This window comes from Tamandua tetradactyla, chromosome 15 (assembly GCF_023851605.1).
Source record: "Tamandua tetradactyla isolate mTamTet1 chromosome 15, mTamTet1.pri, whole genome shotgun sequence".
In the NCBI taxonomy this organism is placed as follows: domain Eukaryota; kingdom Metazoa; phylum Chordata; class Mammalia; order Pilosa; family Myrmecophagidae; genus Tamandua; species Tamandua tetradactyla.
Window position 1 is genome coordinate 22,048,367 of NC_135341.1, and position 22,990 is coordinate 22,071,356.

Genomic DNA, 22,990 nt, shown 5'->3' on the forward strand with positions numbered 1-22,990 from the left:
AGCCTTTTCAGAGAATGCTGGAATATATTAATTTAGGATTTGTCATTTCTCAGATAAAAGAAGTCATGACTTTTGTCCAGGATCCCACAGCTAAGGGCAAATCAAGGATCAGAACACAGGCTCTTGACAGCCATTCCAGGGCTCCTTCTACCATCTGCTTCTTTCATAAATCATGAAGGGCAGAGAGAGAAGCAAGGATCTGTTGAGGACTAGAAACTATTTACTAAGGACTTACTGTGTGCCAGCAACATGCTAGCAAATGCACATTAAATCATGGCATTTAATCCCTATCACAATACACTGGATTAGGCGTCTTATCCAAGTTTTATACATGAGGAGACTGAGGCTTAGAAAGGTTAAGTAGTTTGTTCACTGGAACTTTTAGAAAGGAAATTGCAAAGCCAAGATTTAGACCAAAGCTTACCTGACATCATATCATTTTTCCTTACAATAGTCTCACAAGACAAAAATTGCCCCCACTTTGCAGTTGAGGAAACTGAGGCTCAGAGAGGTTAAGACTGGGGAGGGGGGTGACTGAGCACAAACTCTCTCTTCCTGATTGTAGGCTTGTGTCCTCTGTGTCACAGAATGTCCGGGCAGGGCATATCATCCTATGGCAATGCTGGCTGAGTTCTTGACTCTGCATTGCCTGATGGGGCACAGCCCATGGACTAGAAGGAACCTGGGTACTGATGATGACTTAGGCTCTATATTTCTCCACTTACACAGGGCTGAGCTGAGCTTTCTACTTCCATCCCTTGAAAAGTCCAAGGAAATATTTCTCTTTGCTTGACTGACAAGTCAAAACAACCACACTGCCTCTGCTTGACCTCCACTAATTGAGGATTATTTGTCTAATTAGGTAAAAAGCCTTCAGACACATGTATATTTTTGAACTCTAATGAGCTGTTGATATGAAAGGTTTACCCTCCGGTTGGTTCTCCAGCCAATCTTGCCTTTCTTGAGTGGAAAAGACCAGCGTGGTAAACAGAACCTCGTTTCCATGGAAGCCCACTATCTGGCTTTTTCTTTTCAGTACTTTAAAAGGTAATTACTTGAGTTTTCTTTATACTTTTGGAATTCATACAGTGGGGCTGTCAAGCTTCTCAGTTGAAGATGGATTTCTCTTTCATCCCAGGCTATTTTAGGGAATTTAGTTTCCTTGTCATCCTCCATTCTGATCATTAGCTGTCATAGGGCAGTGTCCACCTTCGGTTCACTCCTGCTAATTAAAGTTTAACAGAGCAAAGGGACTTGCTTAGAGAAAGTAGGAGTTGCTGAGAAGCCCCCAAAGAAAGTGAGAGAAGCTGAGAAAGTGGGAGCTGCTGATCATTTGTTAAGAGATGGAGCCCCCAATCATCATCCCCTGTGCTGCACGGACTGTTGGGCCAAGACAACACATCCATGCCAGGAGGGACACTGTCCCACTGGGTACTTCTTGTTTGAAGTTTTGATGCCCCATTGTGGCCCATGTTAGAAACACAGCCAACATGGGATATTCCAATAACACAAATAGCAGCCTCCGTTTCCTAGGGTTTCCTGCGTGCCTGGCACTGTGTTGAGCGTTGATAATAGGTAATATCTATTATCTCATTAATTTTTCAAGGTAATTTTAGGTAAGCTTATTATCCTGATTATTTATATGACAAGGTCTGCAGCACAGAGAGGGTAACTAACTTGCCCAAGGTCACACAGCTAAATGGAAAAGTCAGGATAAGGGCATGTCCATTGCTGTCCTTTTTTAGGGAGGGATCTGGCATTGCTACAGCCTCCCCAGAAAAATCAGTCAGTAATGCCAGGTGCCAGGTGGTTGTGGCATTTCTTTCGCCTCCAACAGTGGTTCTATGTGTCAAACTGACCCATGTCTAGAAGGCACAAAGTGAGGGTACTGAGTTAGCTAGTTGGTTGGACCACTTAGAAAACAAAGCAAAAAGGCACTTAACAAGGAAGCCAACAGGAAGCAGGGCAAAAGACCTCCAGTTCGAGGCAGAGTCGACTCAGTCTCAAAAGGCTTGCGCCACTTTGCCAGCTCTGTGAACTGGGACACATTCCTGAACTCAGCTTCGAAGACTCCATTTCCTCATCGGTAGTGGTGCCTGCCTCAGAAAGTTGTTTTACATGTGGAATTTCTCTACCTGCTCTGTGAAATGTTTTCAGCAGAATAATTGTGGAAAAGACGGTTAAATGCAGCTGAACCGATTTATTTACCTTAGAACTTCTTGGAGTCTTGATTATGCTAATATGCATTAAGAATTTTCAAGAGCAGGCAGCATTTTCTGACCCCAGGACGTATTAGCATCTATTTCTTGAGACCCTTTAGAAAAGGCTGTAATAAATGTTGGGTACCTGTGCTTAACATAGGCATCAATAAATGCTAAGTCCCTCCCCTTTGTGCTCTAATTGTTCAGATAACCATACCTGTTCTTCAGCTCTAAGAGATACGGACCAGCTCCCTCTTGTTCCTTTCTGTATCCCACTATTGAACACATTCCATAAAAATTTTCTGAATGAATGAGTGAATGAATTAATGATTGAAGTTGAGTGTAGTTGAGTGTAGTCTTCACTGCCAATGTTCTATGTTGTTTCTAGTTGCATTCTATCAGCCAGTGTGCGAACTCAGATACTTTTGTGAAACAGTAATGGGGATGGTCCAACTGAGCTGTTTATCCCTTTTCAATTTTGACCTATGTGAGATCCATATCTTCTGACAGTTCCCAACTTTTGCCCCTAATCCAGTTATTTTGCTACTTCTCACCGAGACAGTTAGATGTTTGATTTGCTCCTGTGTTTGAACAAACATTTCTGAGCTGGACAAAGTCTAACAGATTTCCTACTGCAGTACTTCTTAGAGACTGTGTATATGTCAGCACCGCACATCCCAAACTTATCTGGCATTAGTGCCTTTTCTTCTGGAACATCTAGTAAGACTGTTCAGGCAAACACCCTTTGGGAAGTGTTGCCTTAGAAGATATGACCAAATATTGCAATCCAAACTTCATAATCTAGGAAATAGTCCTGCTCTCCAAAACTGTCCAAAGAAGTGGATAAGCCGATGCTGACTTCTGAATTGAACAGGGTGGTAAAATACACAGAGTAAAAACAGATGTGTTTTTCTGTTTTGTAAAACATAAACCAAAGCAGACTAATCATGATGCTTCAAAAGTATAACCATAAATTCTTGGATATTATTGTTTACATTGTGTTAGAAAATTATTTTTTTTCCATAGGGTTTTATATCATAGGTGAGATACTTTCGTTTTGAAGTATGGAGCTGAATTTAGTACCACTTTCAAATTTCTGAACACAAAAATGGTAGTTAGGGGAAACAGAAAACTCACATATTTCTACAGCTATATTTTTGTTGTGAGTTAACAGGTAATAAAAACAGGAATAAATCCCATCTATTTGAATTCCACAGTTTCCTACTTATTAAACTTTTCTATGAACAAAATAAGTAATAAATTACTGAAAAGGCAGATCCAATTACAGCTTGAAGGATACTGCTAGTCTTGCTCAGGAATAGAGAACTTCAATTCATAGAGCACGGGTAGGTAAACTACAGCCCACCACTTGTAAGGTTTTATTGGAACACAGCCATACTTATTCATTTACATATTATTTATGACAGTTTTCATACTACAATGGAAAAGTTAAGTTGTTGCAACAAAGATATTATGGCCCACAAACCTAAAATATTTATTATTTGGAACTGCCAATACCTATTATAGATTCATAGAAAGTTAGATATGAAAGGGATGGAGATTATATAACCAACCCCTTCATTCTAAAGATGGGAAAACCAAAACCAGAAAATTTAGGGAACTGTCCAGGCATATTTATGCTTGGGTGTTCTGACAATTGTATCCCAGTAGCTCTAACACTAGGGAAAATAAGGATAGATTTCAACTTAAGCACCAATGCCAACTGAGTGACAGTGGCTGTCTTGAGTGATGGCTGAGAAGCTCAATGAGAAGGAATACGGTGACTGATTAATAATGTCTTCCGTGGCCCAGGGGTGGGCGAACAGTGGGATCTGTGTCATGTGCACACAGTGGATATGCACTGCGTCTGCATCAGACATTACTAATAGTTTTAGTATACATCTCCTTCCTTGCATGTCTGCCTTCTAAGCACCATCTTCATAGGGTCAAAAATAGAGGCATTGCATTGGACCCTTTTTAGAAGCACTGCTGCCTAGCAGTTCAGAGGGGATTACTGACTCTCATACAAGTTCATTGAAATGTCTTTCTTTTCAATTTGTTCATTTTAATTTTTATATGGTTTATTAGTGAAATTGTAGGTTTACCGAAAAATCTGTAAAATACAGAGTCCCCATATACCAACCTATTATTAACACCTTGCATTAGTGAAGTACATTTGTTAAAATTCATGAGAGTACATTTTTCTAATTGTCCTATTAACTGTAGTCCATAGTTTGCAAGACGGGTTACTGTATTGTACAGTCCTATGTTTATTTATTAAATTTTTATTCTAGGAATATGTACAACCTATTCCCCTTTTAACCACATTCAAATATATGGTTCAATGCTGTTATTTCCATTCACAATGTGGTGCTACCATCACCACCATCCATTGCTGAAACATTGCAATCAACCCAAATAGAAATTCCCCACAATTTAAGCATTAATTCCCCATCCCCTGGCCCCTGATAATCTATATTCCAGTTTCTGATTCTGAATTTGTTTATTCTAATTATTTCACTTCAGTGAGATCATACAATATTTGCCCTTTTGTGTCTGGCTTATTTCACTCAACAGAAGAGTGATGTCATTCACACTTAAGAGTCATCCATGTTGTCGCATGTGCTAGAACATCATTCCTTTTTACAACTGAATAATATTCCATTTTGCGTATAAACTACATTCTATTTCTCCATTCATAGGTCGATGGGCACTTGGGTTACCTTCATCTTTTGCCAATTGTGACTAATATGACTATGAACATCAGTGTTCAAAGATTCATTCGAGCCATTGCTTTCAATTTTCATGGGTATATACCCAGTAGAGGGATTGCCTGTCATGTGGTAATTCCATATTACTTTCTGAGAAACTGCCAAACTATCTTCCACAGCATCTGCACCATTTTACATTCCCACTAAATATGAATGAGTGTTCCTATCTCTCCATATCTTCTCCAGCATTTGTAATTTTCTTTTTTTTTTTAAAACCACAGTCATTCTAGTGTGTGTGAAATGTTATCTGATTGGGTATAGATTTGCATTTCCCTAATACCTTAATATTTTTTAATTTATTAATACCTGTTTCATGACTTGACATTTGGTTTATCCTGGAGAATGATCCATGTGCCCTAAAGAAGGATGCATTCTGCTGCTGTTGGGTGAAATGGTCTCCATGTCTGTTAAGTCTAGCTCATTTAGAACACCACTCAAGTGTTCTATTTCTTTATTGATCTTCTGTCTAGATGTTCTATCCATTATTGAAAGTGGCATATTACAGTCTCCTACTATTGATGGAGAACTGTTTCTCTCTTCAAATCCTGACAGCAGTATTTGCTTTATATATTTGGAGGCTTCACTGTTAGGTACATATATATATAATTGTTATATCTTCTTGTTGAATTGACACCTTTATCAGTATATATTGCCTTTCTTTGTCTCTTGTAACAGTTTTTAATTTAAAGTCTATTTTATCTGATATTAGCTTTCTTTTGGCTAATATTCGCATGGTATATATTTTTTCTAACCTTTTGCTTTCAACCTACTTGTGTCTTTGAATTTAAGGTGAATCTCTTATAAAGAGCATACAGTTAAGTCATTTTTTTAAATACATTCTGTCAATCTCTGCCTTTTGATGGGAAAGTTTAATCTATTTACATATTTAAAGTCCCTACTACAGGGAATTCTGTCCTTTTGCTATTTCGTCTTTGCAAGTTATAACTTTTTGACTCTCATTTTTCCATTAATGCCTACTTTCATGTTTATTTTATTTTTTCTGTTGTATCATATTGAGTCCCTTCTCATATTTTTCACAAATATTCTTGTTGTTTACATCCTAAATATATAACAGTCACTTTTTATTTGATACCAACTTAACTTTAATAGTGTATACATACAAAATCCCTATGCCTGTCCACACCCCACCTTTTTTTGTACTGACTACCAAATATATTTTTGTACATTGTAAGCCCCAAACCATGAATTTATTGCTACTTTTTATGCATTTGTGTGTTAGCACCTGTAAAAAGTCAGTAGTGAAGTTACACACCAAAAATTACAATGCAATAGTACTGACATTTATAATTACTCAAATTGTTACCTTTACCTTCACCAGATACCTTCATGTCTTTATGCCACTTTGACCCATTATCTAATGTCCTTCCCTTTTAGTCTGAAGAAATCCCTTTAGCTTGCAGGGCTGATCTAATGGTAATAAACTCTCTCAGCATTTATTTATCTAGGAATATCTTAATCTCACCCTCATTTTTGAAAGAAAACTTCACCAAATCTAAAACTCAGGGTCAAAATTGTTTTGTCTCAACACTGAAGTATTTCAACCCATTGTCTCCTGGCCCCCACGGTTTCTGATGAGAAACGGAACTTAATCTAATTGTGCATGACACATTGCTTTTCTCTTGCAGCCTTCGGAGCTCTATCTTTGTCCTTTGCCTTCAACAGTGTGAGCAGTATGTGGTGGGGCATATTATTCCTCATGTTTTTCCTTATTCTTCCACTTCACCCAGTGGGGTGTTCCCCTTCTGCCCCCCTCTTTCTTTCTTCTTCTGGGATTCCCATAACGCATATGTTGGTCCACCTGATGGCGTCCTAGAGGCATCTTAAGCTATTTGCACTTTCTTATAATTCTGCTTTCTCTCCGCGCCTCAGCTTGACTCATTTCGATTGTCCTGTGTTTGAGTTCACTGATTCTTTTTTCTGCCAGCTGCAGTCTGCTGATGAAACCCTCCTGGGAATTTTTCATTTCAGTTATTGTGGTCTTCCACTCCAGTTGCTTTGTTTGGTTCCATTTTAAAATTTCTGTCTCTTTATGGAGGCTCTCATATTGCTCATTCATTGTTTTCCTGATACCCTTTAGCTCTTTTTCTGTATTTTCCTTCATCTCCCCGAGCATTTTGAAGATCTTTTTTCTTTTAAGTCTTTGTTTAGTATGTCCATAATCTGGGTGTCTTTTTTGATATTTTCTGGATTTTCACCCTCTTCTTTTTGATGGGCCATCATTTCCTGTTTTGTTTTGTTTGCTTTGCCTTGTAATCCTTTTTAGCACACTGTGCATTTTAATATTTTTAAATGATAACTCAGGGATTTAGTCCCTAAGCTGTCTGTTTCTTGAGATTGTATCTAGCGAGATTTATGAAAAGAGATTTTTGGTATGTGAGGACCTGATAACCAACAAACCAATGCCAAAAAAAACCCACTTTTCTCAGTCTTTGCAAATTGGTTTTTCATTGGTTGGTGCTCTCCTTCAGGGTTCAGCCCTCCTATTTAAGAAGGTCAGCCTAAAGTAAATGCAAAGTCCAGGGTCCTGACTATCTTTTCTGAAGGGCTTGTGTTTAGTCTTGTGCTTCTGCTTACTAGTGGCCTTAGGAGTTCCCCTCTTAACAGAAATTTGAATGTGCCCTCTGCTCCCTAGGAAAACAGACTTTTCCGTCTCCTGGGTACTCCATCACAGGACTTAAAACAAGTAAGCCTTTGTCCATTCCACTCAACTCACTTGTTTCTTACCCTGCTTTTCCTGTCTCAAACTGCTCTTTCTTGGAGGGTAAATTCTGGGAGGAGGAGAAAGCAGGAGAGTTTTCCAGGATCAGGGACTCATAAGGAAGTGTCAGCTGACTCTACACTGTCCTGGGGACAGGGCTGAGGGACAGGGCAGCGAAGGTATCAGGAGCTTCTCCTATGGCTATTTGAAGACGTGTTTACTTTGTTTGGCATGTGCACAGTAAACGCAGCCTTTTAAACTGTTTTCCACAGTTTCAAGGAAGGTACTGTCTTTAAGTCTCCTCTGTCTTTTGCCCCAGCCCAGTTGGAAAAATGGCTTCCTCAAAGCTGGGCCCCCAGCGATTTGAAATGGCCAATCAAAAGCAGTTATCAGCTATCGGACAACACCACCCACTACCCCCAGGATATTGGGGGTTTGGATCTTTATATCTTACCCTGAAGCAGCAAGGTGCACCAGGAACTGGATTTGAGTACCTCACTGCTACCTGGTACTGGATGGGCCAGGAAGCCACTGCCCAGAGAGTGCAGTTCACCAACGTTGACTGATTTACCATCCTCTTCCTCCCACTTTTCCTTGGACACCGCAAATGTTCTACTAGACTCTGGAGTTTCAAAATAGATGATTCAGATAGTTCCTGTCTGTTTAATAGCTGTTCTGGTGGATGGCTGATTCCTGAAGCTTCCTACACCATCATCTTCCCACGTTCTTCTTCCTGTAAATGTCTTTCTTTGCCTACCACATTACACTGTGTCTAGTGTGTCGATAAGAACTTTACTTGGGATTTCATTGAGGACTGTCTTAAAACAATCCTAACTTTCAGGGAAAGTCAAAGGGGTATTAATTGGAGGGTCATGAGTTTATTGGCTTTTTGATCCAAACTGAAAGCCCCTATGTTTGTGCTTTTGTGCAGCTGGATAACCCGGATGAGCAAGCAGCCCAGATCAGACGGGAGCTGGATGGGCGTCTCCAAATGGCAGACCAAATTGCCAGGGTAAGGAAACTTGGGGAACCTTTGCAGGGGGCACAAACAAATGTCCCACGCAGGAGGTTCAGTGATCTTTATGAGCCTTCTAAAGTTAAATTTAAGACACAGAGAGGAGGAAGGGTGAGGACAATCACTCTGACTGGGCCCTCAGCCCTTTTCTTTCCATAAGCTTTCCCAAAGATCCTGCAGGTATGTTTGAGTGTTGTTCCCATCAACACTCAAACTCCAGCCACCACATCTCTTCTGAATTCCAGACTCATATTTCCAACTATTTATAGACATTTCCCCTTAGACATTCCCCTGGCATTTCAAGTCGAATGTATTCAAAATCTGGCTGCTTCTCTTCCCCTTCCCACCACCTACTCTTATCTACATTTCCACCTCTTCGTGTATTCTCTATCCAGTCATAGTGAATGAAACCTCCTAGATATTCTCAGTTTCTTCTTCCCCCCTCATGACATTCCACACTCCTTCAGTCACCTAGACTCATTGATCCTGCCTCCTAAATGTGGTCAGGTCTCCTAACTGCACCCCAGCGCCACTGTCAGTGTTTTCATTCAGGTCTTCACCTCAATGCCTGGATCCTGCCATAGCCTCCTAACAGGTACCCTTGGCTCCAATCTCTCCTCTCCTTTCCATCTGTCACGTTAGGCCATGCTGAAAAGCAGATATGAATATCTCAATACCAAGGCTCAAAAACCTTCAGTAGATTCTCCCATGTCCCTAAGAACAAAAGCTAACCCTTTCAGCATGATGGTCAAGGCTCTGAATCAGAAGGCTATATCATTCCTTATTAGCCTTACTGCCCACAGCTTTCCCACCAGTACTCACCAATCTGACTGCAGAGAATGTCTCCCTCTGAATATATCAGGCCCTCTTTGGTCTCTGTGTCTTTGTATCCACTATCCTCTCAACCTGTAATGACTTTTCCTCTCTCCTCCACTTAGCACACTCTCCTACTCATCCTTCAATACCTAACTTAAAATACCTCCTCTAAGAGGCTAGCTCCCACTTTTGTGCTCACATCATGCCCCACAGAGAAATTATAGGAGGTAATTAAACGTTGATTATTTGTTTACATATCTGAGTCTCCCAAAGGATAAGAATCCTCTAGGGCTGGGTTTATGTCTTAATGTTGATGACTACAGCTAACTGTTACCTACCATTATTGTTGACATTGCAAGTCTGTGTTATTATTAATAGTAGTAGTGCTAGTAGTATTTATTGAGTGCTGACTCTGTTTCAAGTATGCCAAATGCTTTATACGTGTCCCATCTCATTCAATCCTCCAGATAGTCCTATGAGGAAATGCCAATTATCATTCTTGTTATAGAGATGGGGAAATGCTGGTTAAGCCTGATGGCTGCTGGTTAAGAGGCTGCACAGACCCTCAAATCAGGTCTGTCTAAATGTTAGGGCACAGATGAAGGTGAGGCACTTAACCCAGGTGCAAAATTTAAGGGGGCCCCCAGAAACACAGTAGTCAATTTAAATAATATTTTAATGTAATGTTTTTACAAATCATAATTAATGCAAAAAAATCCAGGATCCTACTGGTTTCTATTGAGGCTACAGACCATGTATGCATTGAAGGTAGTGGGCTGTAAGGAATAGCAGGGAGGAATGACAGAGCTTAGTATCTGACCTTCCTCTCTCTGGAGAAAGGCACCTCAGAACTTGGACACCAGGAAAGGCATCCCACTAGAAGAGAAGCCAAAGAGAAATTCCAAGAAGCATGAAAACCCCTCTGTTTGTGCTCAGGTGGTATTACTGTAATGTTTTGCATTTGTATCTTGTTTTTAGATACCTTCAAAGTTCACAGTCGAGTAAATTTGGTGACTAAACATAGTATGCAATTATGGATTTGGCTCAAGGTAGTGTAAAAGGCTCCTCCATTTTAAAATCCTACTTGATGTGGGAGTGAACATCAATGAGGTTTTAGGATTTACTTTCTCCTCTGACTGGATTATCCAGAAAACTGAGATCAGTCTGTTCCCCGGCCTTTAGGCAATCCTTACATCCACAGCTAATAAGCACTCATCCATCTTTAAATAAGATCACATATTCACTTAGAAACAAGCTCATGTCCCATCTCATTTAATCCTCCAAACAGTCCTATGAGGAAATTTTTAGGACTTTATTTTTTAATTTTATCTTGTTTTGTTTAGCATACTTTGAGGCTTAACATCATTATTTAGGAAACCAATGTTAAGCTAATTTTAATTTTTAAAAATACTGTAGATAAACAACTAGTATATATGAGACAAGATGTTAATTTCTAAACAATAGATTAAATAACTCTCTTCCCCAGCTCACACTACTACATATTCTGGTACAAAGTCAGAGATTATTAACAATTTAGAACTAAGTTTTCTTGGGCAATGGAATAGGAGATTGTAGTGAATCTTGGTTAATATTCACTGAGAATGGGGAATAATTTCTAAGCATATGGAGGTTTCTCTCAAATATTCAGAGTTTTGTGGATTTATACAAGATAGTCTGCTCAGTGTCATAGCCTTTTCTCCTAGAAACTGAATCTCTTTTCTCTTACAATGTTCTTTTATGCCAGCAGCCCCCCTCCCTCAATTATTTGGTCCAGGAGTGAGCTCTTCACTTAAGCTGGACCAATCACCATTCCCCAGCTTGCCCTCGTCACAGGTGATGGGTCCAGGGATGGACACCTGGTGCAAACTAGACCAATAAGCCCCTTTCTCAGGACCTGTGGACTGGAGACCAACAGGGGTATAACTTTCCAGTGGTAGAAAGTTATCTGCAGCCATGCTCCAATTCTTCCAGGTAGGGAGAAGATGGTGAAAGAGTAAAGCCAACACTCAAGAGAAGAAGAGACGGAATATTCTGAAAGTCCTTAAGATGTTTCAATTCCTCTTCCAGTTTTTTCTTGAGCCTTAGCCTCATAACTGCTTTACTCTCAGTTTAGTTCAATTCCAAGAAAAATAAATTCTCCCTTTGCCTAAACGATCCCAATACTGAGGAAAATTGGGAAATAGCTCATCAACTTAAAACTAAATAAAATATCAAGATCTCTGATTTTGGCTAGTTCATGAAGAAATATTGAAACAAAGTACCTCTGCTTATCTTCTTTTAGCCTGCCCTGATTTTCTTCTTCCAACATCACAGTCAGTTTTGGAGAGGGTGTGCAACTGAACCCATATGGCTGAGCTTCAGCTCTTGTAAATATCATAACCAGAAATTCTTGGGCATAGATGTCATCCATCATGCATAACTCACTCTGTTCTCTGAATTAAAAGATTAGTAGAATACTTTTGATTGCAAGTATGAGGCACCAACTCAAGGAAGCTTATGTAAAAGAAAGGATTGATTTTAGACTCAAGGAATATCTCACAGAACCCATGGATGTGGTATAGCAGAACCCAGGAAAGAATCTACCAAGGAAAGTACCAGGGACTTTCCCTCCATCTCTTATCTGTGTGCGTCTATTCATTAGTTTTTCTTTCTCTGCAAATCAGTTTTCTTTGCTTCCCAGGTGGGAAACATGGCTGACTCAAAGCTCTATGTATTTCCTTTGTGGCCAAATAGGGAATTATTCAGTCAGGTAAGCTCCCACTCTCTTTGTCTCTGCCCTTTTCTCATTAACCCCTTCAAATTCACAGTTCAAGAATAGGGCCTCTGATTGCACCAAACAATCCACTGTGGAAGGGGGGTGAAGGGTCTCATGGAAACAAGGATGCTACAGATGTATCCCTGGGTGAGGGTCAGGGTGGAGACCTAAAGGGTAGGGTGGGGGTCGTTATGAATTAGGAGATGCCCCAAGAGGTACTGATAGTTATTAGTACTAACCACTAACATTTATATAGCATTTACTATATGCCATACTGTCTTCTAAGCCTTTTGCATGTAGTAACCCATCTAACCCTCCAACCACCTGGGATTGTTGAAAGACCTTATAAGAAAGTTTTTATCATTATCCCATTTCATAGATGAGGGTCTGAAGCAGAGACATTAGGGAACTTGGCCAAGGTCACTGAATGAGAATAACCTACACTCTTCACCAATATGCATATACCATTACAAAATGCCTTCCCAAATACAACTCCTCATTTTCCCATCACTTGATACAAAGTGGGATGAAACATGCCCTTCACTCAGTTTTTCACCTTATTTAACAACACTCTAACACCTTGACCTCTCTCTCTGCTAACCACTTCTTTATTGAAAGTGCTAGGCACTGGCTGAGCAGTTTCACATGCACTCTCATTTAGAATCTGGGCATGTCAAAAGGCTTAGGTGACAAACCCAAGTTCATTCAGCTAGACAATGAAAAGCTGAACTCAAGATTGGTCCTCTAATTCCTAGTCTCCTGCTCTTTCTTTTGAGCAGTCAGAGGAGAGGCTGAAAGTTAGGCCCAGCCAGGACTGCCCCTTTCCTCTCTCCATGCTGCTTGTCCCTCCAGGAAACTGATTTCCCTTCCACTAAAATTGTCCATGTATTCGCTTCAGTTTATCCAGAAGTCCAAAATGAAGCAACACTTTCAGGCAGAACTGGCACCTGGAATTCAAAATTCTGTCTAATTTGATTTCCTTGGAATATGGAAATATGGAAAAGAGGTTGTAGGAACTGGGCTTATCCTACCAGCAGCAGCCTCCTGGGCACATACTTCTGCTGAAAGGCACATTTTGTCCTCTCTTTGTAGGAGACAAGGGAGGCAGAGCAAGGCAGCTTTCCCTTCCCACCACCCCACACTGAAATCTATCAATCCCTTCACACAACATACCATGAATCATCAGACAGACAGGGCTGTGCGAGCATTCGCTGTGAATCTCTGACATGCTGCCTTCAAAGTTCCAGGAAGAATCTGAATGCGTTGTTGTTTTTTTTAATCTGGTAGAAAGGACTTCTTAATCCCTGTTCAAACATTTCCCCATATCCTCTCATGTTGACATTAAAGTGTCCCCATATTTCAACCAGGAATTAAGTCCAAGTTATTTAAACTACGCGATCAGGAGTTGACATTGGGGCTGAAGCAGACAGATTGTGGCATTAGTGCTACTGTGATATTTGCCTCTTCTTTTGGCCAGATTTTGGGGTAAAATTCCAAGATTCTTGAGCTAATTATTTAAGACAAAGCATACAGTTTGTGTGGTATCAGTACAAATAATAATTCTGCATAATTTAAATACAGAATTTCTATTTAGTCTGCCTATGCCCCACCCCTTTCTCTGTGGAGCAAAATGACCATTTCATACTGTGGCCCTGTTGCAAAGATCAGTGAGAATATGGCCCAGGAGAGAATCTATAATAATTTCCAAATATTCCCCTGTTGGAAAAATTCTATTCTAATCAGATTGAAATAGAATCTTTTCCTCCCAGGGAACAATACTAACGCCCAGCTTACAAACTGATTTTATTACACCTGGCATTTGCCGGGCGTCACGACAGCACCGGCTCAGGCACCTGGCAGGGCTTTGGTTGAATTTGTTGCCTGAAGAATCTGTGTAGGGAGCATCCCCATCATGGCACTGTTTTTTGTGAAGTAACAAGGAACCCAGGGAAATCTGAGTTCAAGGAAATACCTAAATGCCGGGGAGGTCCTCTTTAGCTCACTCAGGTGAAGGGAAGATCGCCCAACACATGAGAGCTGAAAACATAAGACCAAGCCATTTAAAGACCAGACCAGGTCAAGAAGCCAAGTCAGGAAACTACAATGGCTGAGCCCAAAATTCTTTCTAATGCAAGTGGTGCTGATTTGGGCAAACTACCCCAGGCCCTTCTTCCTCCCGTTGGACCCGCCCTCCCCCTCCAACCCTCCCCGTTACCTCCAGCTCTTTACCCCACACCCCCCTTCGCACTGTCCACGTTGACCTGGTGATGATCTGAGAGCCATTTGCTGTGGAGGACCCTGCTGTCGCCAGCCCTCGCTCAGCACGACAGAACACCATTAGGGACACGGCCCGGAGAGGGCCTGCCACACGGCTTTTCCATCCCGGCAGTGTTGGTATTTGCAGTCAGACACTTCTGTCTCGTTGACAGGGCGTGGGCTCCTTATGTTTCCTAAGGACATGAGTTCTAGAGCCGTTCTCCTGGGTTACAGACTTGAGTCAACCAATTGTTGATTTAACACCTGTGCCTCGTTTTCCTCTAGAAAATAGGAATAAGTAGCAGCAAGGGGCTGCTTGGGAGGACTTGGTCCAGGGCCCAGTAGCTGTTTGGTATTCAGGAAACGCCAACTGTCCTCAGTATCTTTACCTTAGACACCACCATCTCGTTGTTTTGTTAGCCTGGGGCCTGGTATGTGTCGATAGTCAGTGCTCACAAGTATTTACTTTTGGTTATTTTCTCTTACTCCTCACAATAGCTGTATGAGCTTTTTTATCATTCCACATTTGAAACATGAACACTGAATCTCAAAGAGGTAAAGAAAACTATAAAGTTACGCAGCCAGGAAATGGCAAACCCAGGATTCAAAGTAGAGTCTGTTTCACTGATGAGAACTGCGCAAGGTTCTTTAGTGCCCTTTTGTCCTCTGTGCATGCCTCTGTTACTTCATGTGTCACCTGATGTCTAAATGGTCGTTTTCTGGAATGCCCCTGCCCCATACTATCACCTCGTTGCCTGCTGACTCTTTCACCCCCAGTGACAAGCTCATGGCCTAACACATGGGAGGAGCCTAGGAAGCATTTGAAGTGTTGGATTAAATATAGCTGCAACACCATCCATGAGCCCCCAGGTTTAGAAACTGCCCTCTCTCACATCCCACCCCTCCTTCTGATCACCTGTCAATCTATTGACTCAAGCCTGGGGTCTAGGAACCTTCTTTGAGTGGAGTTGGCCATGTCAGATTTTACTCATTCCCCCTTCATCCTCTCTGGGTAGAAATGCAAAGACAGATTAAAAAAAAACACTTGGCTGAGGGCTGTGTTGGCACTTTCAAATGCTATTTTTCATAAGCTCCAAGAAGCCCTCAGTGTGGCCAAGCACGAATAACCCTGATGGGAATTGTCCTTGGGAATCTATCCCCATTGAGGAATGTTATCAGCCCCAAACAAAATGAATGGCCAGTGGAGAGTTTCTTTGGAGGACTTTATTCATCCATCTGTCATGTCTCTCATAAAGCCATATGAATAAACAATTCTTTTCTCAAGGCTAATTTGCTTTTTTGCTTGGAAAAGTAGCAGTAGAGATGGACGACTGCATTTTCCTTGCTTTGGCACAAAGTCAGCTTTGCAATGTGTTTGTAATGGGTCTGCTGCAGAAAACCCCACTCAAGAAGCATAGCCTAGACTGACAGAATGCCATTTCGTCTCAAGGCTTAAGTATCCAGAGCAGAAAAAATTGCTTTGTTTTCCCTTGCAGACTTCAGTTTTTTGAGTTCCTTTTTATGTTGTTGGGAGCTGCCCAAGGAGGAGTGATCATTCTTTGGATTTTTCCAGTGTTCTGCTGCATAAAGTGTGGTGGGTGCTAACACTGGGTCAGAGGGGGTGTTGCATGTAACCATTCAGTCTTCTTCCAAAACTTCAAGACAGTATGGATGTGATTAAAGGGACTGTCCTTGGTGGTACAGGCTGATTAGCAAGAAAGTACCTGCTCCACAGATATTATGATTTTTTTTTCATTGCTCCCTCCCCATGTTAAATGAAATGTTGGCAGCTGGCAGTAAAAATAAGAAATATCATCTACTGAGCACCCCAGAATACCAGGGAATTCTCTGAGGTTTGAGCCCCAATATGAAGAGGAAGGAGACAAGTCAGTGTAATGACCTTCAGACTTATGGGATGTAAGCTTTGCTGCCTGGCAGCCTTTGAAGTGGCCTGGAGAGCACTCAGACCATGCCTTAAGCCAGCTTATTCTTCCCTTCATTCTCAAGAAGGGCCATGTTCCAAAGAAGATGGGGGAAATACTTTGTGACCACTGAGAGCTGAATAGACCTTCTTGGATTCATGGTTGCCTGTAGTATTTTCCATGTGAAGTTGACAAGAGCAGTGGCCCACTGTCAGCCAACTCAACCTGACAGAAGACTTTGTCATGCATCAAACACTTAGCCTAAGTATCACCTCTTCTGTGAAGCCATACCTGATTCTCTCGGGGAGTGTTCACTTCTCATACACTTCCATAATGGCACATACCGTGTTATTTCTCCACGGATCTTTCTCTTCACTAGCTGTAAGATCCGGAGGCAGATCCACAACCCTTTGTCATGACCACCCCACCCCCACCCAGTGCGTACAGTGGCAGTGGCAGTAAATGTTTTCCGAATGAATAGTGTTTCAGTGGCCAAATCCTCAAATTTCTCTGGCCTTTTTCATAAAGGATACTCAAGTTCTGAGGCTTCACAAGTAGCCCTTGATTGAGTCCAAGAAGGAGAAAATTTAGCCCGCTGTGGAGTTTTAGAGAATTAAGATCCTCAGAGTTCTCTTGAAATAAATCATTATTAGATCTTGTCAAGCCCATCAACCTGTCCTCATTTCAGAGGCATCCATCCTGCTTCTCCTCTCACATTCACCCACAGTGTTTTGAAAGCTCCACGCAATGACTGAACCCAACCTCAAAGTGGTAAGTGATTGTACCAAGAGGTTCCAGAAGGAGCTGGTAGTCTGCGGTGGCTGGGTGAATTTCAGTCCCCCATACTCATTTACATAGACAAGCAGAGTGTCAGTGTTCTCCCAGAGCTTAATTTATCATGTCTCTACCTCCTCCTCACAGCTGAGTTTTAACTACATTGATATTTAATGTGGACATTTTGACAAGCCATAATCCATTCACTCGATACATAAATAAGGAATGCTTATTGTGTGCCAAGCATTGTACTAGAAACCAAAGTGTCAACATGGGTATCAAAATAGGTATGGTCCTGTCTCATGGCACAGCAAGAAAGACAAACATCGAACAAATAAATTATTCAGGTGATTCATTCATTGTAATTATTAATATGTGTTACCAAAGAGGTGAGCTAGATGTCGTACAACAACAGATTCCAAACTAGAAAAGTAAAGTTTTGGAGCTGAAATCTGGAAGGTGGCTGAGAGTTACCAAGGAAGGGGGGACAGGGAGGGGACAACACTTATGGAGGGCTCCAAGTAGGAAGGAGATTAACAAAACACAAACGCATCCCCAAATTACATATAGAGCTTCCTCTATGTGTATTTGAGTCAAGTTTCCTTGGTGACAAGAAAGAAGTCTCCTTCTATGAGCTGGTGGGTAGGAAAGAGTTATTCAAAGGAAAATAAGAGAATCTCAAGGAACCCAAATTCAGAAGGAATGAACAGGCCTTGTGGAAACTAGAAAATCATAAAATGCAAAGTTCTTAGCCAGCTTCTTCTCTCCAGATATCTATTGCGTGTTCTCTCCCACTTTTGCCTCTCTATACCCATCCCCTTCTCTATCTCTCTCTCTGTTTCTCTCCATTTTTATGCCTTTTCTCTCATTTCTTAAATGGCTTACTCTGCTGTTACCTGGTCCAACATGACAGCAAACCCTTCATATATATGAGCTTATTGTTTCACCTCTGAAAACAATTACAGTCTCAATGTTTCTCAGTTCAGTTGCTTTAAAGAGTGAATCTGGTCGGTTGTTAACCAGTTCATAGAACTGGGTTATTTGACTTGTATTTAGGTACCCATATACTAGACATCTTCTTTTTTGCCACCCAGTATTCATACCTTAATTGATCTTTGGGAAAATACTTTGTTTTGTTTTACTAAAGTTGACAAAATAGAATATATCAGAAATAGACTGGCTTTTAACAATGGGGATTTATTAGCTTATAAATTCATAAATCTAAGGCTTACGAGTTTATAATTCTAAGCATATAAGTTTATCATTCTAAGAAAATGTCCAAAGTAAAGCATCAACTGGGAATACCTTCTCTGAAAAAAGGCTGCTGACATCTGGGACACCCCTGTCACATGGGAAGGTGCATGGAGGTGTCTGTTGGTCCTTCTCTCCCGTGTTTCACTGCTTCTATAGCTTCCTCTCTAAATTTCTCTGGGGCTTTTTCCATGAGCTTCTCTTAATTCCATCTCTTAGCTTCTCTGTGTTTTATCCTCTTATAAAGAACTCCAGCAATAGGATTAAAACCCACCTTTTGAACGAGGTGGGTCACTTCTCAATTGAAATAACCTAATCAAAACTCCCACCACAAAGGAGTGGATTAAAAGAACCTGGTCTTTTCTGGGTAACATAACAACTCCAAACTACCACACACTTCAACTTCCTTGTGATCTAGATGGAATTCTTCTTGGCACAGGGATGGAGGGTATAATTCATCCTATGCAATTTAGCACAGCATATTCCTGGCCATAAAAATTGGTTCCAGGTATGTACATATCCTAAGCCAGAACTTGGGTGAAAATTCTGGGATGAAAAACTCTCCATCTTCCATGGGAGTTAGAGAAGGAAATATTCATTCTTCCTTTCAGTAGTATGATGTGCTATTTTTTGATACAGTTTTCTTAAGATATGTTTACACTCCATGCAAACCATCCAAAGTATGCAACCTCTGGCTCACAGTATCATCATCACATAGTTGTGCATACATCCCCACGGTCAATTTTAGAACATTCTTCATAAAAGAAATAAAAATAAAAAAGTAAATCCAAATCCTCCCATACTCTTTAGCCCTCCCCCCATTATTGACCCATAGTATTGGTAAGATATATTTGTTACTGTTTATGAAAGAATATTAAAATATTACTATTAAATATAGCCCACAATTTGCAATAGGTACTTTTCCCCCTCTATTCTTAACTTCTTATAGTAGTATCATACATTTGTTTTAGTTCATGACCACAAGATTCACTATGTTATACATTCCCATGATTTAACCTCCAACTTTCTTTCTGGTAACATACATGACTCTAACTTCCCCTTTCCGCTATTTATGTATTCACACACCATTCAACATTGTTAATTATTCTCACAGTAACATGCTATCATCACCTCTGTCCATTTCCAAACTTTTAAAATAAACCTTGTTAAACATTCTGCACATATTAAACAACAGCTCCCCATTCTTTTGCCTCATTCTATCTCCTGGTAACCTGTATTCTCTAATTTTATGCCTGTGAGTTTACATATTATAGTCAGTTCATATCAGTGAGATCATACAATATTCGTCCTTTTGTATCTGACTTTCTCACTTAACATAATGTTCCCAGGGTTCATCCATGTTGTCACATGCTCTAGGACTTTATTCCTTACTGCTGAATAATGTGATAGCTTTAGCAGCCATTTTGTGACATTAAAGAAGAGCCAGTCTGAGCATGGAGACAATCCAGAGGAAATAAAACCAAGATTTGGAGAAAAAGCTCAGCTGTGGTGACATCATCTGAACCCTGATTCTAGCTTTGTCTGAAGCTGAATTTACCCTGGGACATTTCCAAGCCAATAAATTCCTTTTGTTCTTTATGCCAGTTTGAGTTGAATGTTTCTGTCTCTTGTACTTATAAGAAAGTGGCTTGACCCTCACCCTATCAGTTATGGAGGGATTGGGTAGGGCAAATTCATGTCTCAAATAGGAAATGATTCTCTGAGAAGGTGATCAATTCAGATTATATTGAAGGCAACTGGACAATTTAGAGGTATGAAGAAACAAATTGGAGGGCTATAGCATGTTCCAATTACAACCAAATACATTAGCAAGGAAGGAAAAATAGAGGTCAGTTCTGATACCGAATTGCTTTATCTTCTTTTTAAAAGAATTTTAATCACACTATTAATTTTTTTCAATTTTCCTTGAAAACAGTATTCTTCTTAGAAATAGCCACAGGCTATGTTTGAAATATCTCAAGTGAGCTCCTTGTGAATTATTCATGTGAGAAAATCTCTATAGATATCCAGAATTAGGGTATCTGTCTCCATAACTTAAAAACAACCGACTACATCTTATTAAAAAGAAAAGCTGTTTGAACTGAAACTAGATTTCAGAAATGTCACCTCATTTTTCTTTCCACAAATCAAATTTGCTGGGGAAAAAATAAAACTGTAATAAAACATTCGATTCTTTCTTATTACATGTTTATACATGGGTCTCTTACCCATTAGAGATTGTAAATATCAAGAAAGCAGGCAACTGTCTAGTAAACCAGGCTGAACATTTTTCTAGCCCGATACCACGGCATCTGGGCAAATATCACTTGTAGCAGATGTATCTTAACTCTAGAGTGTGAGACCAGAAACTTCCATGTACATCAGCTCTGTTAACTCCTCTGCTCCTGCTTTTCTTTTTCTTCACAAGGAACGCAAATTTCCCAAGTTTGTATCCAAAGAAATGGAAAACATGTATATTGAAGAGTTGAAGTCGTCTGTCAATTTGCTCATGGCCAACTTGGAGAGCATGCCGGTGTCCAAAGGCGGCGAGTTCAAGCTTCAGAAACTCAAACGCAGCCACAACGCTTCCATCATCGACATGGGGGAGGAGAGTGAGAACCAGCTCTCCAAGTCGGATGTCGTGCTGTCTTTCTCCTTGGAGGTAAAAAGCCCTAAACCCTTGAAAGTTTCCTGGCTCAGCAAGCAGGAATGATTAGATTCATCACAGTCCGCTTGTTTTCCCTCTTACACCCCAGGAGCAGTTATTAAAATAACAGATTGCTAAGCAGAGGTCAGCTAATCAGCAAGTGATTCCCCATCTCCAGGAACACAGGGTTTTTTTATTAAGGGAATGCAATCTCAGGAACCACCTACTAAATTTAAACTTGTATAACCAAAGTGTTTCTATTTTCCCCTGTCTTACAACAGTGCTCAAGGATTTTGTAACGATCTTCTGCAATTTAGAAAGTTTTAAAGGTTGACAGCCTGCACTGCAGGTGTGATGAAATCTTTCTGGACTCATTTTCATGGAGAGTTCATAATTTTCTTTCCTGTTGGCTGCACGGTAGAGAGTCCCTTGCTGTAGTGAACCCTTTTTTAGTAGATTCAACCCCTTTGGGCAGTATTGGGATAGAATGCTCTGCATAGCAATAAATTGCTCTATAACATCTACTCACCTGTTGTGTTTACCTAACGTACCACTTAAGACAGTACTTCTGATGTACCTATACCCAAATTACCTGGGAAGCCAGGTGAATAGGTGATTCCTGGATACCACCTAGACTTAATGATCCAGAACCCCTAGGGGGTGGGAATATGAAATGCTATGGCCATTTCAGAAAACAGTTTCTCAAAAAGTTCAAAATAAAATCCCTAGGTGACCCAGAGACTTCACTGCTAGGTGTCTAACCAAGAGAAATGACAGCAGGGGTCGATACAAAGGCTTGCTGGCGAATGTTCATAGCAGCATTATACACAATAATTGGAAAATTGGCAACAACCTAAATGCCCATCAACTAGTGAACGAATAGACAAAAAGTATGAAAAGTACAAGTGGAGTTAATTCAACTGACCATACAAGTGATATTAGGAAACACACTACCCAAAATATACATTTTGCACCAAATAAACATCTCTCCCTGGGTCTCACACAGAAGTTGAAGTCTTAAAACATGGATGACTTCATCCTTTACCCAGTCTTCTGCTCTGCCTTAGTCCTGTTCAGATCCGCTTCATCCACGTCTCTACGCAATGTCTGATCACATTTTCAACATTTTAAACAGTTCCTGTTTGGGATACTGCTGACGTTCGTAGCTTCAGAGCTCCAACTCCAAGTCTCAGGTGTCAAATAGATATCGAAGTTTCTGGGAAAGACCATGTTATATACAAACAACTCAATATCTCAGAATTTAGAATTAACAGTTGCATCTCCTGAATACATGTGACTGCTATAAGAGTTTACAATCTAGGACCCTTTACAATAAGCCCCAACCTGATAAGCTGTGCTCTCGGCTTTAGTGCACTGAATTTTTATCCTATCGCTAGTCCATATGATTGAGACTGATTGAGCCATGATAATATTTGTCTTTTTTTCCTGACATTTCATTCAATATACAGCTCTTAAGTTTCATTCATCTAGTTGCATGCCTCACAACTTCATTCCTTCTTGTGGCCAGCTCAGTCGTCCATTGTATGTATACTCCACTGTTCCCCTTCCATGCCTCAGTCGTTGTGCCCTTAGGCCACCTCCATTCATTGTGGGTCATGAACACTGCCACCAGAAACACCAGTGTGCTACTGTCCATTCCTGTCCCCGCGCTCAGTTCCTCCAGTTATATACCGAGCAACGAGGTATCACAATCATATGGCAACACCACCCCTAGCCTCCTGTGGAACCACCACACTGCCCTCTAAGGGGCTGAGCCTTTTAGTTTCCCTACTGACAGGGAATAGGTACATCTCTCTCACCGCATTCTCTCTAGCACTTGTTTCTCTGTGCTCTTTTTTTGCA

At 40.7% G+C, this 22,990-nt stretch overlaps 1 protein-coding gene across 2 annotated transcripts in view; it reads left to right on the top strand.

The window, feature by feature from the left end:
• The window catches only part of CADPS (calcium dependent secretion activator), a 494,336-nt gene that overhangs the window by 225,344 nt on the left and 246,002 nt on the right, over positions 1-22,990 (top strand). For both annotated transcript variants that reach the window (XM_077128802.1, XM_077128801.1), the window contains exons 4-5: positions 8,623-8,703; positions 20,909-21,142. In XM_077128802.1, coding sequence (XP_076984917.1) covers positions 8,623-8,703; positions 20,909-21,142 — 315 coding nt within the window. The remainder of the gene's footprint in view (positions 1-8,622; positions 8,704-20,908; positions 21,143-22,990) is intronic.